At 51.3% G+C, this 17,623-nt stretch overlaps 8 protein-coding genes across 8 annotated transcripts; 3 read left to right on the forward strand and 5 right to left on the reverse strand.

The window, feature by feature from the left end:
- Window positions 1–561: 561 nt before the first annotated feature.
- ATNIH1004_011351 (putative secondary metabolism biosynthetic enzyme) lies at window positions 562–4,197 on the forward strand (the record flags this gene model as incomplete). The annotated part of the gene is made up of 1 exon (XM_033575914.1): window positions 562–4,197. The coding sequence occupies one exon, from the start codon at window positions 562–564 to the stop codon at window positions 4,195–4,197; it is 3,636 nt and encodes a 1,211-aa protein (XP_033421769.1).
- An 83-nt stretch (window positions 4,198–4,280) lies between these two features.
- On the reverse strand, window positions 4,281–5,496 carry ATNIH1004_011352 (uncharacterized protein; the record flags this gene model as incomplete). Its single annotated transcript, XM_033575915.1, has 4 exons — window positions 4,281–4,633; window positions 4,684–4,751; window positions 4,807–5,254; window positions 5,307–5,496. The coding sequence occupies 4 exons, from the start codon at window positions 5,494–5,496 to the stop codon at window positions 4,281–4,283; spliced, it is 1,059 nt and encodes a 352-aa protein (XP_033421770.1).
- Window positions 5,497–5,737: 241 nt separating this feature from the next.
- ATNIH1004_011353 (uncharacterized protein) lies at window positions 5,738–5,961 on the reverse strand (the record flags this gene model as incomplete). Its single annotated transcript, XM_033575916.1, has 2 exons — window positions 5,738–5,867; window positions 5,921–5,961. The coding sequence occupies 2 exons, from the start codon at window positions 5,959–5,961 to the stop codon at window positions 5,738–5,740; spliced, it is 171 nt and encodes a 56-aa protein (XP_033421771.1).
- Window positions 5,962–6,103: 142 nt separating this feature from the next.
- Window positions 6,104–7,701, reverse strand: ATNIH1004_011354 (uncharacterized protein; the record flags this gene model as incomplete). Its single annotated transcript, XM_033575917.1, has 6 exons — window positions 6,104–6,394; window positions 6,452–6,753; window positions 6,809–7,279; window positions 7,324–7,439; window positions 7,489–7,572; window positions 7,628–7,701. The coding sequence occupies 6 exons, from the start codon at window positions 7,699–7,701 to the stop codon at window positions 6,104–6,106; spliced, it is 1,338 nt and encodes a 445-aa protein (XP_033421772.1).
- Window positions 7,702–7,963: 262 nt separating this feature from the next.
- ATNIH1004_011355 (uncharacterized protein) lies at window positions 7,964–10,236 on the forward strand (the record flags this gene model as incomplete). Its single annotated transcript, XM_033575918.1, has 2 exons — window positions 7,964–9,264; window positions 9,315–10,236. The coding sequence occupies 2 exons, from the start codon at window positions 7,964–7,966 to the stop codon at window positions 10,234–10,236; spliced, it is 2,223 nt and encodes a 740-aa protein (XP_033421773.1).
- A 213-nt stretch (window positions 10,237–10,449) lies between these two features.
- Window positions 10,450–10,713, reverse strand: ATNIH1004_011356 (uncharacterized protein; the record flags this gene model as incomplete). The annotated part of the gene is made up of 1 exon (XM_033575919.1): window positions 10,450–10,713. One exon carries the CDS (start codon window positions 10,711–10,713, stop codon window positions 10,450–10,452), a length of 264 nt encoding a protein of 87 aa, XP_033421774.1.
- Window positions 10,714–12,193: 1,480 nt separating this feature from the next.
- Window positions 12,194–14,095, forward strand: ATNIH1004_011357 (uncharacterized protein; the record flags this gene model as incomplete). The annotated part of the gene is made up of 3 exons (XM_033575920.1): window positions 12,194–12,502; window positions 12,600–13,884; window positions 13,947–14,095. The coding sequence occupies 3 exons, from the start codon at window positions 12,194–12,196 to the stop codon at window positions 14,093–14,095; spliced, it is 1,743 nt and encodes a 580-aa protein (XP_033421775.1).
- A 1,499-nt stretch (window positions 14,096–15,594) lies between these two features.
- On the reverse strand, window positions 15,595–16,620 carry ATNIH1004_011358 (uncharacterized protein; the record flags this gene model as incomplete). Its single annotated transcript, XM_033575921.1, has 1 exon — window positions 15,595–16,620. The coding sequence occupies one exon, from the start codon at window positions 16,618–16,620 to the stop codon at window positions 15,595–15,597; it is 1,026 nt and encodes a 341-aa protein (XP_033421776.1).
- Between the last annotated feature and the right edge of the window lie 1,003 nt (window positions 16,621–17,623).

A 17,623-nucleotide genomic window follows, 5' to 3' on the forward strand; every position in this document is an offset into this window, starting at 1 on the left:
TCGGACTGGATGAAAAGTAGATGCATTGGCTAGAAGATCTTCGCGATCGTAAATGGAACGGAGGTAGATGGATTATTTGCGCAAGTTAGTCTACATTGGTCTCGAGAATCAGTCCACCTTGATGTTCGAATTCGGAGTAAATAGTAAAGGCTGTAAATTCGCTTAACGCACACAGATTAATTAATCCTTGTCCACATCAGCCATCCTTGGCCGCTTGATGCATTGCAACGTCGGCTCAAGCGGCTTGGCACCGTTGCATTTTCCTGGTAATTAGCACGAGAAACAAGACGGCGTCCCCGTGATATTCAGGATCAGCCCGATCCAATTCCGAACATGTGTGGTGGACCCAGCAATGACTCCAACGGAAACAACAGGTGTAGTTTTGTTTCCTGCACCGTCGGCACCAGATCGCCTGGTACGCAATCCTTCCCACAGAACCAATGATAAAAATACCGCAGTCTTGTGCAGTTTGATTTGGAGGCTTAAATATGTAGATAAGTACTATAGCCCAATCGTATGGATGGACATGATCCAAGTATTGTACGATAATAAATAATAGACATGACGACTCTCGCAACTTCAACTGTGCAGACACAGATGTATGTGTCTGAGGGCGATGCCAGACGGTATGAGTTGACGCTGGAAGGTGACGCCATCACTGATGAACAGCGCGCCGCTTTCTGGAACGCAGAGATAGAGCAGATTCCGCTCCCACTGCCGCCATTGTTATATTCCAACCGCAATGTCTCCTCCGCGGTAGGGTGGCATAGGGTGGTGCGAAGACTAGATTCCTCGTTTGGTTTGAAATTGGACAATATGGCTAGCAAACACCGTTTCTCGACGACGGCGTTCTATCTAGCGGCGCTAGGGACCATGGCTAGCAGATTGCTCAATATCGATGCTGAGTTATGTGTCGGTGTGCATGCCAAGGGTGTCATGCCCGTCAGACTGCATCCAAAGCCGGGGCAATCAGTCCTATCTCTCCTTGGGGATGTGCAGCGGAGGCTGGAGAGAGTGTTGCGCCATGGAAGGATAGAGAGTACAGATGTTCGCGAGCCATTGTTTACGATTGCATTGGATTGTGACTCTGGTCCTGAGGGAGACCTGTCTCAGGATACTGTTAACGTTGAAGCAATACCTGGGGTTGAAATCGGTGGAGCGGTCGCCCGGTGTGTAGACGATGGGTCGATCGCCATAACACTTGCCGTTGCCAATTCCTTGTACACACAACATGATGCACGTTTGTTACTGAATTGCTTGATCCACATCCTGCAGAATATGCAAAATAATGTTGTCCAGTCATTGAGAGAATGTCCCATATTCGACCCCAACGAGGCCTGGAACCAGCTCGACGTGGGAAAGGGCCCATGCGTGGAGCACGTCTGGCCATCGACCTTGATCCATAAGATCGACCAGATCGTGCACTCGCAGCCTGATGCCATTGCAGTCGAAGACGATACCGGACGTATGTGGACGTACTCAGAAGTCACACATCGAGTCCATTTAATCGCCAATTCGCTGCTTCAAGAGGGCATCCGACGCGGGTCTACAGTCGCTGTTTTCTGCGAACCCGGAATCGACTCGCTCTGTGCCTTACTGGCCATCACACGGGTTGCGGGTGTCTATGTGCCTCTGGACTTAAATCATCCCATAGAGAGACTGGCTCTGATCGTGGATGACAGCAGACCACACGTCATCATCGCCCATGCACAAACCACGGATAAGGTCCACGGGCTTCATTCCACCGCTACAGTCCTCGATCTCTCATCATCTCAGTCCAGTGCATCTCCCGTACCCATCTCCTGCAGCAGTGATGACGCCGCATTTGTCCTCTACACAAGCGGCTCAACCGGTCGTCCGAAAGGCGTTCTCCTCAGCCACCAGAACTTCGCCGGTCAAATCGCCTCCGTATCACGCGAATTCCACCTACATCGCGAACGCGTGCTACAACAAAGCTCTCTCGGCTTCGACGTATCTCTGTTTCAGATCTTCGTGGCCCTCACCACCGGCGGGACCCTCATCATCGCCACGAACGCCATTCGACGTGAACCCACACATCTAGCCGAGTTAATGCGCACAACTAATGTCACTTTCACTCTCGGTGTGCCATCCGAATACGCGATCCTTCTCCGTTACGGCATTCACCATCTCCAACAATGTCTGTCTTGGCGATACGCCGTCTGTGGCGGAGAACGCATGACCGTCTCGTTAAAAAGGGCATTCCGGGCCCTCGATGCAGAGAGTGGTCCCACGCTCCTCAGTTGCTACGGTCCTACTGAGGTATCTCTCGCTTCGTCGTACGGAGTCCTCTCGTACACTGATATCTCCTCCGGAGCAGAAGACGAGAATAGTCCGGTCGGATTCACCCTCCCCAATTACTCCGTCTATATCCTCGACGAGGATATGCATCCCGTCCCGACAGGCTTCCCAGGAGAGGTGTACATCTCCGGTGTCGGTGTCGCTATCGGCTATCTCAATAACGCGACACGAACCAACGAACGATTCCTCCCTGATCCTTTCTCCGCAACCCCAACAACCATGTACAAAACAGGAGACAGGGGCCGTCTCCTCCCCGATAGATCACTGGTTTTTCTCGGCCGAATCGATGGCGATTTCCAGATCAAGTTGCGCGGGATCAGAATCGAACTCGACGAAGTCGCTAATGTGATTGTTTCCGCGTCCGCAGGGATACTCCGTCAAGCGGCAGTGGTGGTGCGCGGCGAGGAGAATAAGTATCTTCTTGGGTTCGTAACGTTCTCGCAGCGTGTCGGGGATACGGATGCGTATTTGGCAGGTTTGTTGGCGAGGATTCCGCTCGCGCCGTCAATGAGACCCGCTGCGTTGGTCGCGATGAATGAATTACCGATGAATGTGAATGGGAAGTTAGATCGGAAGGCGTTGGACGCTGTGGGGGTGAAGTCTCGTCGAGGCATTGATACTGTGGATATGAAAGCCTCGGTTGAGGATCGATTGAAGACTGTCTGGGAGGATGTTCTGGAAACAGATCAGTTCGAGATCCATCCAGAGTCGGATTTCTTTCAGGTGGGTGGAAACTCGCTGCTTCTGGTGAAACTGCAGGGTGCGATTCATCGCGAGTTTGGTGTTCGAATCACCATTCGTGAGCTCTTCCAGGTCAGTATACTGCGCGAGATGCAAGCGAGGATCACCTCAACTGGCGATGAGAACAACAGTAGCATAAACTGGGACAAGGAGATCCAGACACATCTACTAGATCTGCAAACGGCCATTCCCGCACCAACCTGGGCAAGGAAAGTCTTGAAATCAGGATCCCATGTCCTGTTGACCGGTGCAACTGGGTTTCTTGGCCGGTATATCCTAGATCTACTAGTGAATGACGCGACAGTGGAAACAATTCACTGTCTTGCTGTGCGTCCACATAACCTGGTGTACAAGAATACCCTGTCAGGTGTTTTATCATCGAAGATCCAAATCTGGCCTGGGGATTTATCCCGTCCGTATCTCGGTCTTATGTCCTCGACATTCGCCCGTCTCGCAGAAACAGTTGACGCCATTATCCACAACGGGGCGGATGTGTCTTTCCTCAAAACGTACGGGAGTTTACGCGCCCCAAATGTCAAATCGGCAGTTGAATTGGGGAGAATGGCTCTCACGGCGGGGATTCCTCTTCATTATGTCTCTTCCGCCGGGGTGATGCGTTTGGAGCAGCCAGATACAGACACAGACATCTTTCCGCCTCTGGATGGCTCAGATGGCTACATCGCAGGTAAATGGGCTAGCGAGCGCATCCTTTCCCGTGCAGAAGACCTCGGTCTCCGAGGGTTTGTTCATCGTCCGACGACGATGGTTGGCGATGGTGTTCCTGACACGGATCTATTGGATACCGTGATGCGGTATTCGAGGAAGATGAAGGCCGTGCCGCGGTTCACCTGTGACGGGATGATAGATATGGTTTGTGTGCGTGAGGTTGCGAGAGGAATCGTACAGTCCTTGTATATTCCCAGTACCAAATATACCCTGTATCCAGGGGTGCAGATACCACTTCACACCCTAGGCGCATACCTGGACGAAGACCACCCCCTACCGAGTCTAGACATTGATGAATGGGTCGAGCAAGCCAGGGCACTCGATCTGAACGAACAAGTCGCTTCGATTCTCCTCAGCGAAGACGGACGAAAGGGATACGGAATCAGTATTCCAACTCCACCCAACTCTTAGCTATTAAAAGTACATCTATAAAATGGAAGGTATCATATAGCAGGTATATAGAAAAGAGAAAAGAACAGAACAAATGAAATAAACTAGCGATACTCCCTCAGCTCAATACTATGTCTCACTGTAATCCCCTCCATGCCTCCCTCGCTATCATGGTCATCGCCGCCGGTGCCACCCTGTACGGTGGTCTGGTTCAACGCCTTCATGGATCCCGAGTCGTCCAAGCGCGCCAACAGCTGCGGATCTGTCGAATGTGTTGTTGATCCCTTCGGGTATCCGGATGCTCCGTATGCGGTCTTGGATTTGCGACTGGCTGTGCTAAGGGAGAATTTTCGCGGGAGGAGGTAGGATAACACCGGGCGGAGCGTGGGTAGACATGCGCAGATGACGGCGACAGAGGGTTCAACAACGGTCCAGATGAGTGCGTCCAGGTAGACCCCTTTCTTGTTAGTTTTTATCTTAATGAGCATCGACATGTTGAGGACGTACAGGTAAGATCGGGATCGTTGACGTGCAGGATTGAGACGAGGAGACGCATGAGGGCTGTAACGCAGGCACTATATCAATCAGCATATCATCGTCATTAAAATGTCAATGAATGAGAAGACGTACAACGAGCCCAGGAGGAAAATAAATGTCAATGCAATTTTCTGCGACGCCGTCAAAGTCAACCGCCAGATCATATGCACCGGCAAGATGAGAATGAACACATCCAGCACAATATTCACCACCGCGTATCCGATATCATAATTCAACAGACTCATACACTTGCGTCCTGGAAGGTCAGTGATCCAGTACCCTTTCACGGGGAGACAGGTGAAAACCCCCGAGAGACTCATAGCCAGATACCAGGCGATGTTGACGCAGACCAGCCAGAAGACGACGAGACGGAAAAGCGCTGTGTCGAAGATACGACGGTACAGAAGCAGGAGGGAGATTTTGATCGTTGGTCCCGTGGCCACATACACCTGGTTGAATGCGTAGAGAGTTTTCCAGAATTTAACATAAGGGAAGGTGGTGTTGATAGTTTCGAGGTGCTTGCCGATGCCGTATTGGACGCCTGTATACTTAGTATGGTATACGATAAACAAAGGACACAGTGGGAGAGGTACAGAGAGTCGCGCATACGGCACATCCCCAGGTCAAAACCAAACCCACAATCACCATATAATCATCCATGCGCCATGGTTGATTCTTGATGCGTCGCGAGATGAGTCTCCCCACGACGGCCAGCGTCGCCACCGTCGCAACGGGGAAGACGCTGCCGATGAGAACTGGGCCTCTATCGGCGTGGATATCCATGGTGTCAGAGGGTCCGGAGGAGCAGATCTCTGCATTTTAGCTGAGGATATGCCCTCAGCCTTGAGTTACCATGGCATGACAGGGGATAGCGACAGGGATGTAGCAACTAGGACACCAACGCTCCCAACTAGTGCAAACAGAAGGTGTTCTCCGACCTGGTTCTTTTCTTAGTGAACATCTTTCGGAATCCTGCACAGGATGGAGCCAGCAGGGTATCGTTCCTCAGGATGAGACTCCGACGTTACGCGAGACGCACGACTCCCAACAGGGAAATGCGAACACCCTCCAGTGGGTCCCAAGGTGTCAGATTGAGGTAGAATAATCCCTCATCGCCAATCAGGGCGCGTTGAACGGCGCCACGGGTCTCCTGACTGTCGATCGACGCTGTCAGCAATAAATCTGGGCCTCTTTACTGGATACAAACGGATTGCTGGTGGGGATGATCCTCACTTCCGGACGGGCCATCCTGGTCTCTCGGAAGGAGTTGACCCCACGTTGCATTTTTTTAGAGTGCCCTAGAACACGGAATACTGTTGGCTCTAGGCAGAATTTAGTCTGCTCCGTACGCCAAGGGGCTAATCTAGAGCCAATCTCCGTTGACACTTTCCTACTCTGACAGGGTCCGAATTTTCTTTCCTTCGCCCAACTCCGTCTCCTTGCCATAGTTGGTCGGCCGCACGCAGAACCAGGCCACCGCCACCATGCAGATGAGGCCAACCCCCTGTAGGGCAAACGTCCATGCCGTGACATAAATCTGGTCCAACCCGGCTGCTTCGGTGCCAAACGTCGCACAGAGGCCCCCAGCCAGACATCCTTTGGCGAATCCCGCGAATCGGGCCAGAGTTTCAGGATCGTTGCTTAACGCCGCGACGATCCACTGCACCACCACTTGATACTGCTTTCGTTAGTATTATTTTAACTTTACTCCGAGATTGAGGGATTTGGGGTTACATACTGCCACCATGTTTATTCCAAACAGCAGAGTCAACACGATAAATCCACCAAATGGCCCGTCCGTCCAGTCCCACAGTGGCGGGTTGGTCAGATCGACCGGATGGGACGATAACCACACCGTGAGTCCGATCCACAGCCCGAGTGTCAAGAGGCCCATCGTCACGATCGAAAGGAGCCCTCGTGCGCGTCGTGTGCCGATCCGCTGGTTATCCAGGATAGCCATGGTGCCGATGGCTCCTACTGCTTGCAGGATCACGAAGATGACCGAGTTAAGACTGCGCGTGCGAATGTTGAAGTAGAGCGCTATCTCATCAATATTAACGAAAATAGCCTATGAACTCATAGGGTAGAAACCTACAGTTCACCGACGAAAACACTATAATCGCCACTTCTGACCCAAACATGGGCAGCAACAACACCAACATGCGCCAGTCCAGAAGGATCTGTCGCTGGCTCTTGATTTCCTGCCACACACCACGATGCGGATAGTGTGCGATGGGCATACCGTCGGCACGTCGCACGTCTGCCGGCGAGATGATGCCAAACAACGCGACGGGCAACGCCAGCGTCATCAGGATGATAAACACGATGTAGACGGACGGTGGGCATTTCAGTTCCCCCGCGTGGAAGTTGATTCCGAATGCCACAAACGAGGCAATGGTGCTACCAACACTGAGAAGGCCCCATTGCATGGAGATATATGTGCCTTTTTTGTTCTCCGTTGCGTAGCTGAAGGCGATGAATCCGGCTGCGGTCCAGAGATGCACGGCTGTGATTCCTAGGAAAGCACCGCCGAGGATGGGGAACCATAGATTTGATGTGTTGCTGACTGCGATTGTCAGGAACTAGACTCTATTGTGAATGTGTACATACAATACCATAGTGCCCCTACATAGATAGGATATCCCAAAGTGCCAAATGCCAGGGTGTATCTGGGTCCCAAGGTGGTCACCACCGACCCGCTGAAGAATCCGGCGACGAAGTAGATCCTAGATGCCGAGAATCAGCAACTATCAAGATATGGACTGCTGTACGCACGCGTAAAGAACTGAGTTGACGATGTTCTGCATTTTAGTGGCGTTGGCAGGCCCCCCGCCTGCTCCGAGGTTGGTGACGGCGACACTGGATTATGTTAGTCGAGATGGATCAGATTATTCTGATATGGAACAAGACTCACTATAATCCTGGTCCCAGGCCAACCACAATGGAGGCCACCAGGTTCTGTACAAACGGACTGTTGAGTCTGGCCATGATGCAATGTAAAGAAGACAGAGATGGGAAAGAAATGCCTCGAGGCAATATCCTCTGATGTACTTCCCATCGACTCCGCTTAATAACAAAGAAATCCCTCGTGGCATGAGCATGAGCACTAGCGAATCCTTTAACCGACTCCATTATCGATGTAACGCACAGGGATCTCATCCTGCAACTACTTAAAGCTTGGGCCGACTGGAGATAATGTTCAATCTGAATTTCTCGTATCCCATTCCACTCCATTTCATTTCTGAAATCAATGGCTGCCTCTCATATTATCGGATACGCCGACCCTTTGGTCGCTTCTCCCGGCCAGACCGTCGCCATTCATGTCTCCTGCCACCGTGAGCAATATTCCAGCCATCTCGTGCGTCTAGGACCCGGCCTTTTACAGCATCCAGACGCTCCGCCCGAGGATCGTCGCCGAGTCGAGTCCGTTCCCTCCGGCCAGCACGTTGGTCGTCCTCAGTTCTCGCGTCCGGGCTCCTTTGCAACAGTGCCATGGAAAGGGGAGCAATTGCCTCAGGGGCGAGTCCGGATCTCCTTCTGGATGCAACCCACGCTGCTCCAGGCCGGTCACGACCAATACCTGTTCTCCTCGCTCGATCCAGACGGTGGGGCGGGATTGGGGGCCCTTATCGACGAGGGATCGCTGGTGATGTTGACAGGCTCCCCAGATGGAGTGCAGCGCGTGTCCCTGGAGATTCCCCTGAAGCGACATACTTGGTATCGGCTGATGTTCTCCTGGGATCCGGATTCGCGCATAGTCGCCCTGGATGCGCAGTCTAAATCCGCCCATGTCGGACTGGCGTCCACCACACACGCGGAGACTCACCAGGTTCCTGGGATGAATCTGACCTCCTCGCAGCCCCTGACTATCGCCAGTCACTCGGGGGCTCAGCGAGTCGCTCGTCAGCCTATCCCTTCGACTAGCTTCAACGGCAGGATCGACGGGTTCCGTGTCGAGGTTGCATCGCAGCGCATTCTGGATCTGGATTTCTCCCAGGACATCTCCAGCAATACTCTGCGCGATATATCTCCCAGTGGCACACATGGCATGCTGATCAACTCGCCCACGCGCGCCGTTACCAGCCATGACTGGGATGCAAGTGAGGTCGACTGGACGCGCGCCTCAACCGGGTACGGCGCCATTCACTTCCACGACGATGACGTTGACGACGCCTTCTGGGAGCCGGACTTTGCACTGACTCTGCCGGCCAACCTGCACTCAGGTTGCTACGGGGTGGTTGTGTCGGATGGCGAGACGGAAGACGTGATCCCTGTCTTTGTGCGACCGAATCTATCCCAGACATCGAATCCTCCCGTGGTGCTGATCATGCCTACGTTCACGTATACCGCGTACGCCAACGATCGCATGTACGATGTCTCGCGCGATGTACATATCGACATCCCGGGGTCCGACTCGGTGACGAAAAGTCGTCAGATCCAGATCCTCGAAGAACGGCCGGATCTGGGCATTTCACTGTACGATAGCCACAATGACGGGTCCGGCACGTCGCATTCATCTACCAAGCGGGTGGTGTTGAACATGAGACCAGAGTACGCTCCCTTCCGTATCCCACTTGAACTGTATTCTAACGCTCTTCTAGCTACTTCCACTGGGGCTTCGGAGGTCCTCGAGAATTCCCCGCCGATCTATGGTACGTCGGGTTCCTGGACCGCGAACTGGGCGCCAACAACTACGACATCATCACGGACCACGACCTGTCAATATACGGCGACTCACTGCTCCTGCGATACTCTGTCGCGCTGTCATGCAGCCACCCGGAGTATCCGACCTACGCGATGCTCGACACCTACGACGCCTTCCTGGCGCAAGGTGGCTACTTCATGTACCTAGGAGGCAACGGCTACTACTGGGTAACCGGACACCAAGCGGACAACCCTCACCGAATCGAGGTCCGTCGCGCCGACCAAGGCTGTCGCACCTTCAACCTACCCCCTGGACACTGGCATCTATCCAGCACCGGCGAGCTAGGTGGTCTCTGGAGGTCTCGAGGACGCACCCCCAACCGCTTCTGCGGACTGGGATCCGACGCGTGCGGGATGGGTCAAGGATGCGGATACGGGATTGTACCTGAGGCGAGAAACAATCCGACCCTATCATTCCTGTTCCAAGGACCACGACTCGGCGATCCCCGCGTCAACGTGATCGGCGACTTCGGTCTGGTGCAGGGCGCCGCGTCGGGAGATGAGATCGATCGTTTGGATTACTCTCTGGGCACGCCGAGTAATGCCATCATGGTGGCGACGACGAAGCTGGCGGGTGGCCATTCGGATAACTATGGTCTGTTTAATGAAGAGATCCTCTTTCCGATGGTGAATACGACCGGCACCACGAGCGACAAGGTGCGGAGTGATCTAGTGTACTTCAAGACGGCGGCGGGCGGTGCTGTATTTGCTGTTGGGTCGATTAATTGGGTCGGCGCGTTGGCGTGGAAGAACTACGAGAATAATGTGGCGGATATTACGGCGAATGCGCTGCATGAGTTTGTGAGAAGACTGAAGTAGTTTTATGGTGTGATGTCTAATCCCTGGCCTTCCAGCTACATGATTTGTATGATTAACTGAAAAATGACTAGACTTGTTGATTTAGTACAGTACATAAGTTGAATATATATATATTTTTAATATATTAGGAGTAATGGAGAGCATCTTGGCTTGCACCTAATATATGTATCTAAACAAGCTCTAGATGACTGCATATTTGAGTTTCAAATAGCTTCATGGGCGCGGTGGTTCGTTTCCGGGTTGCGCGTTGGCAACGATTGGGTTGTCGAGGGCGAAGAGGAATTGGGAACTGTAGATGGCCAGCACGACAAGAAACCACTGCCAACCGGCGATTTCTCGGGCTTGCGCCTTTGCATCTCTGTAGGGCCTTTGCATCTCTGTAGGCGACTCTAGCGACTGTTTCTCGCGGTCCAGATCGGTGGTGTTTGTTTTCTCCGAGACATCCTGCTCGACTGGAGGTACGGGGTTGGGCCTCATGATTATCTCCAACGAAAGTGGAGCTGCAGTGAAAAGCAGATGGAGGGAGAAAAGCAACGAGAAAGGAGAAAAAAATAAATTAAAATTAAAATAACAACTATGGACCCCAATTCATCCAGGAAGAATCGTCAACTCGAATCGCAGAGACAAAGCGCCATTGACTTTTATGATGAGTGATCAATGCGCCCGACTGCCGTCAGAACTTCCACGCGGCTTAGTTCGATTTATCATCATCATCGCGGGATTCAGCCTTCTTACAGTATGAAGACAATAGGTCGCCGGGGTTTTAGTGTCCCCGCGCATTCTGGAAAAGCGATGGCGTTGCCGCGCAGACGTCCAGAATTGTTAGCGTCGCCGCCGAAACTAATGCAGGGAAGCCGGCAACAGAGGAATACCTGATCCCGGTCCGACTCGGGAGTTAATGATCATGTTCGTACAGATGAAGAGTTGCAGCAACTATGTGACCTGCCCATGTTTTAAATACGCGGTATCTCGTTCAACATGCCTTAGCAAGCACCCGAGTTATTCTCCCTGCAGTACACAGGCCACTTCTCTAAGACACTATACTTATCCTGATTCCCAATAACTGGTGCTTTCCCACAAATCTAGAGCACACCAGCGGCAGGCCTCTGGTCCAAGGAATCGACATCTACAATGCAGATGCTGAGCATGAACGTAACTCCTCGTTGCTCCGAGGATTCCCGATCGACCGCAGCGTCCTCCAGCTGTTCGCGAGGTTCGGGTCGCCGAATACCTCTTCGGCATTAATGAGCCGGTGTCGCGGGTCCACGGATGGGCGAGGAGAAGATCAAGGCGCTTCACAAGGGGCTGAGGGCTGAAGAGTTTTCACGATGCGCATCTAGTCGGAGCGACAGCAGTGTTTGATCAAGAAAGTGGATGAGTCCGTTGCGACGTGGACCAACATGGAGGGCACCATCGCTTGGGCAAAGACGTTATTGACGATGAAATTGTCGAGGTGTTTATTATCTTGGACTTTTAATCTATGATCTCTCCATCATAAGAGGCTTGAGGGCTTAGAAAGATGCCCCAATTCTACACCTAACCAGTCTTTCGTTGACAACCAAGAATTCCCGAGATTAATAGCGTTTGGATAGGTTTTTTTATATCATCCACTAAATGAAAACTACTGTTCTCATAACCGAATCAATGCTTCGAGGGTGTGCATTCTAAGCGTAATAAACTAGTCGCGTAGTGTCGGAAACACTACTGATCCGGATTTCTAAGCAAGGCCCGAGAATAGGCGACAAGATCGCTCCATATTACAGAGAAGAATCCTTGGGTGCAGGGCAGGATATTAAATCGCCCTAGAGCCCATCACTTTGACCGGCTCAACGTTCCAAGTGGCTGGGCTAATGGGCATGGGCTATCAGCGGACAGATTGCCTTCTGTGAATCTCTGGAAATATATAAGCCACTCCCCTTCACCATCGTCGTCATCCGTGGCCAGTTTGTTAATTAATATGGCACAATCTTCAGAGCCCGCATATATCGACATCGTCAGGCGGAAACAAGCCCAGCTGGAATCTGGCATCCCCGCCGAATGGAGACTCCCAGCCCATCTGGTTCCCGGCGGGATGCTGTCCCTGGCGGATTCCATTACCAATGCCAAACAATACCAAAGGGCCAATGTGATGGATATCCCCCGCAATTCAGGCCTTTTGACGCCGAAGGAGCTGGAGATAACCGAGAATTTCGACATCCGCAGGCTTCTGTCCCAGATGGCTGAAGGAAGATCCAGTGCGGAGGAAGTCGTGAGAGGATTCTCAAAGGTAGGTTAATTCGATAGGTTTCTTTTACTTTTAGAGTCTCTATTCGCCGACCTGAATGGGCTGACGCATTTGTTGAATTTGTCTGTAACCTGTACAGCGAGCCGCCATCGCCCACCAAGTTACCCGGTGCTTAACCGAGCCTCTTTTTGAAAGCGCCCTACAGCGCGGCAAAGCACTGGATGAGCATCTTCAACGCACAGGGAAGCCAGTCGGCCCTCTCCACGGTCTTCCAGTGTCAGTAAAGGACTGTTTCCGAGTAAAAGGTGTTGACGCGAGCATCGGCTTAACAGCGCTAGCATTTAAACCTTCCACCCTTAACGCCCCGCTAGTCAACCTTCTACTCTCTCTCGGCGCAGTGATTATCGCCAAAACGAATGTTTCTCAGGCTATGGGTGCCCCAGATAGCTGTAACCACCTCTTTGGCCGGACCCTGAATCCGCTCAACCGCAAGCTCACCGCTGGTGGTAGCTCCGGCGGAGAGGGCGCCCTCATCGCAATGCGCGGCGCCATGGTTGGTTTTGGGACTGACTTTGGAGGCAGCATCCGCGTGCCTGCGATGTGCAACAACATTTACGGCTTCAAGCCGAGTGCCGGCCGGATTCCGTTCGGTGGCCTGGAGAGTGGCCGGCTGCCAGGCCAGGACCGGATTTCAATGCAGGCTGTCGCTGGGCCGCTGGCAAGGTCCGTGGCGGATCTGGGAGCCGTCATGAAAGAGATTGTCCCGAGAGCGGCACTGTTTAGTGGGGATTGCATTCCCAGTCGCTGGGAGAGAGAGTCTCCATTATTGCCAGAGATCAGGTCGAAAGAGTTCACTGTTGGGGTGTTACGAACCGATGGTCTGGTCACGCCTTTACCTCCTATTGCGCGAGTCATGGACGAAGTCGCCGAGTCTCTCCGTCGGGCTCCAGGTGTCCAGGTGGTCGAAGTCCCAACCCCTCCAGCCTTGAAGAAATGCCAAGGGCTAGCAGGGCGTCTCATGGGCGTCGACGGCGGTGGGACTACGTTGGATATTCTGGATAGCACGATGGAGCCGCTGATCCCGTGGCTGGAACGTAGGATGACGCGCAGGGAGGCGTTATCGCTGGAGCAGCTGGCTCAGTTACAACACCAGCGAACGGTGGTTGAGCAGGAATTGCTCGCAATGTGGACAATTGATGGAGACTACACGAACCGAATCGACGCGATTATTGCTCCGTTGGCACCCCATCCTGTCCCGGAGATTGATCGGTACAACTCCATTGGGTACACGTCCAGTTTTGTTCTTCTTGACTATCCGGCCGGTACGATCCCGGTGCGCCATGTCCGGGAGTCTGATCTCGAGAGCGGGAGGGATATGAATTCTCCTATTCTAGGGAGTTGGGATAGGGTAAATCGGGAACTGTGTAGGTGTCTCTCTTCTCCCTGTGGGTAGGATATGTCCGTGATTAACTGGAGACTCTGTCAGGGGATGAAAAAACGGTGGACCGTCGGGTCTACCTGGACTCGCCACTAAGCGTGCAGGTGGTGACACCAAAACAACATGACCATGAGCTCTTCCTGGCGATGGAAATTATTGATCGAGCTGTACGGACGTACCAAGAAGCGATGGGTTAGATTACTTACAGCTTCTGTATCACCCTGGTCGACTAAGTAGCGCAACGAACGCAAAATCAGTCGACAGCATCTTGAAGGCCGACAATCCAATCTTTCGCGAAAAAAGGCAATGCAGCAATCGATACTATTACTCCAGATAAGCAGTACAAAAGGCCGAAGTAAATAGCCAGTCAGATGCATGAGACATAACGCTAAGGGAGAGTGGAAAAAAGAATAAAACTAATAATCATCGCTAAGTAGAAAATATTCAAATTATGCCAGTGTTTTATTCCTCCGAATGGAATGAAATTGGTAAAACGTAAAAAAACTTTTGGCTACAGCAATACTTGCGTGTCATTTATTCTATTCATTCACATTGCTCGCTGAGATTCTTGCTCAGGGTTATCCATGATAGTCTCTGTCCGAAATCTTTACTGGCACTTATCAGATTAGCAATAATTACTGTACTTAATATCGAACCTTCTACTGTTCAGCCAAAACGATTGATTTTTCGAGCCAATACAGTAAATTTTCTAGATTGCTAATTACTTGTAGGTAAACTAGCAAGCTCCACCTACTTACCACTTGTCCACTGACATGAATTACAGTGTGTTCCAATAATTTAAGAAGAGAGAAATTATTGTTTTTCATCTCTCAAGGTGTTATGCAAATGCCGACAAGGAGCCTAGAGCTTCGGAAATAAAGTGCCCAAAGCGATTGTTCAAATCATAGGTATAACTAAACAGAATCCTAGCGGCATTACCTTTGGTACTTTTCTTTCTCGTCTCGCCCTTGAGCCAAGAGCAAGCGTACTGAAATTTGACACCACCCAATATCGTGGATACAACTCCAGAATGGGAACGGAATATCCTCAGCTACACTACTTTGTGTCCAATAAATCTATAGGAGTGCGGTCATCACCTTTGCCGAACTAGATGAGGGTACCCAGGAATCTATCCAGCTTTAAATCATCAGTCTCATCTCTAAGGACCATAATGCGTGGCATTTCACGACTACAGAATCGACGCTCTCCCAGACTCTACCTTCCCAAAATGCGCCACGGCATGGGCCCACGTAGAATGGAGCGTCATGCGGCGGAGATTTCCCACTCAAAATCTTTCCTTCTTTCGCTGAGTTCACTGCAGACATCCCCGAAATGAGACATCTTCGCCAAGTGCTATATTGAGAGAGTCGTTCTTTCAGCTGGAGCAAGCTAATCCTTACCTGGGCACTCGTGGACGTCCAGCTCGCAAAGACTTTCAGCACGTCATTGTCAAGGACCCCAGCGTTAAGCTTCTGTTTATACTCTTTGATAATAACTTACATACCCGGCTTCCTATTCCCGTAGTTAGAAGGAAATAGTATAAAAATTGCTACACAGGAAATTTTCCGTGTTAAATTTCTGATTTTTACCACATAAAACAAAACTAAGTAAACAGTAGCTCACAGGCAAGCAAATACATCATGACAAAGTAAGAGCGCTAAGTTAAAAAAAAAGAAATGCTATGCACATCCATAATTCATGGCCGCCAACTAGCCCTACAGTTTGGACATGTTGCCCGGAGGGAGCCGGTTGTTGCAATCCATTTATCCATACAGGTCTTGTGAAAGTTGATTCCGCATTGTGCCTTGCACCACACCAAATCCCTAGCACCTCTAACATGTCGAGAACCACTTCCAGAGGGTTGTTCTTGATTTGCCTCACCTTCCTCTTCTTCCTCTTCTGAGTTATTCTGTGCGTCAGATTTGTCGTGATCAGCCGCCCGATGTTCTGGCTCCGACAACTCCGACAGTGGCAGTATACAAATGCCGCAGACGCCTTCCACACACTGACGAGTAGTTGTGCGCTGGGAAAAGCGAACTGATCCGGTTGAATCTGTTGTTGACGCTTCGATCGCACTAGGACGAACGGTATTTCCCGATTCCACTCTATTTGGCGTGGACCTCCGTAACGTCGGTGCTGGGGCCCCGGCCAACCTCCTCGATGGCGTGCTTGGTGCACCGGTTGTCATCCTTGTGCCGGTACTAAGTCTTGCGGGTATCCTCGGGGAGTCCCCACGCACGGCAGCTTGCGATGGAAGCGAGAAAGCCGCATGAGCCTGGAGTCGTCTGAGCTCTTCTCTGATGCCGTCTCTGAGCTCCTCGATTTCCTGGTTGACTTCCCGGCGCAGGTTCGGTATAATTTCCTCTTTTAAAATAGCTGTATCCAACGACTCAAGTCGTGTAGTCCGGGTAGTCTGAAAGTCGCGGACCTGCCTGCGCCAAGTATCAACCAAGCCATCGGCCTGATTCCCATGTCTCCAACAAAGGACCAGAGGGGCTAGGTTTTCGAGTAAGTCATCTATAGAACTCCGTGAAGAAAGTCTCTCGGTGCCTCGGCTAAGGAGATTAGAGGCCATGCGACAATTCCCCGCGTTGATGGGGTTGTGGCATCGACGCTTCTGTGAAGGTGCATAACCGGCACAATGCCTCTCTTCTTCAGGACAGAGGTTTATAATTTCCGAGAGGCAATATGGAGCGGAAGAAGATATGGAATATCGAGACATAATCAGAACTCAAGAGAAGTGTCAGTAAAAGTAGTTGACGAAGCAACAACGCCAAGAGCATATGAGGATACCGAACAGCAAGTGTGTAATATATTATGGGAAGCTGGAAGCCGTAAACGAAACTTGCTACTGACTTCATTCTTCGTCTGTCGTAGATGGCCTTCTTATATTTTACCACTAGGCAGAAGAATAGAAACCATTCGATTCTGGCAATTGAATTCGCTACCACACCGGCGTGATTGTTCTCTTGCGCTGAGCCACTTGCACGCCAACTGTGGCTCAGCTTCGACTTGTGACTAGCGATGATCTATCCCATATGATAGGGCACTATAATGTGCCTATTGTATGATTCGTTGATGCCAAAATTAGGATATCACGCATGCGGTCCGAAGCGGTTCAGACCACAAGCTGATAGGTATCCTGGGATGCAGTGGTAGGCTCCCTCTGCATGTCATTGCAGGTAATGTGGTATTCCTGCCCTCCTTCAGTATTGCTAGTCTGAGATCTGAGCGGGATATTTCAGTTTTTATTGGCTCCACATCGCATGCTCATGCACCTGCGGCAACTTGGTATACCCCGCGTACGGACCAAAAATAGCAATTGACTCTGACTTGTAAGGAAAGCGTCTGTGGCTTATCACACTTGAAGCGAAGCCTCTTTGTGGCCCTTTCCCTCAAGGTAATGCGTCATATTCCAGCGCTTTTACTCTGTATCTCAGCACGGCATTCTACACTTGGACGTGGCTGTGCCAGCGTCATTGGCTAAACAAATTTGTAATTAAGAGGTGTACCTTCTTTAGCTCTTTGTCCGTGATGTGGCTGAATTGACTTGATAGAGTTCTACAATGATGAACGTGTTACGAGAATACGTGCGCTAGTGATGCCCCGCTGAAAAATTCACCTGATAGTCTCTTCTATCAACGAGAAACTAACTCAAAAGAGAAAGCACTCCATTCTATGAAGACCAAGTGTTTAATCAGAGAAGGAATTGTGCAAATAAGGCT

The sequence above is a fragment of the Aspergillus tanneri genome, assembly GCF_003426965.1.
Source record: "Aspergillus tanneri strain NIH1004 chromosome Unknown AapTan_8_pilon_pilon_pilon, whole genome shotgun sequence".
Classification (NCBI taxonomy): Eukaryota; Fungi; Ascomycota; class Eurotiomycetes; order Eurotiales; family Aspergillaceae; genus Aspergillus; species Aspergillus tanneri.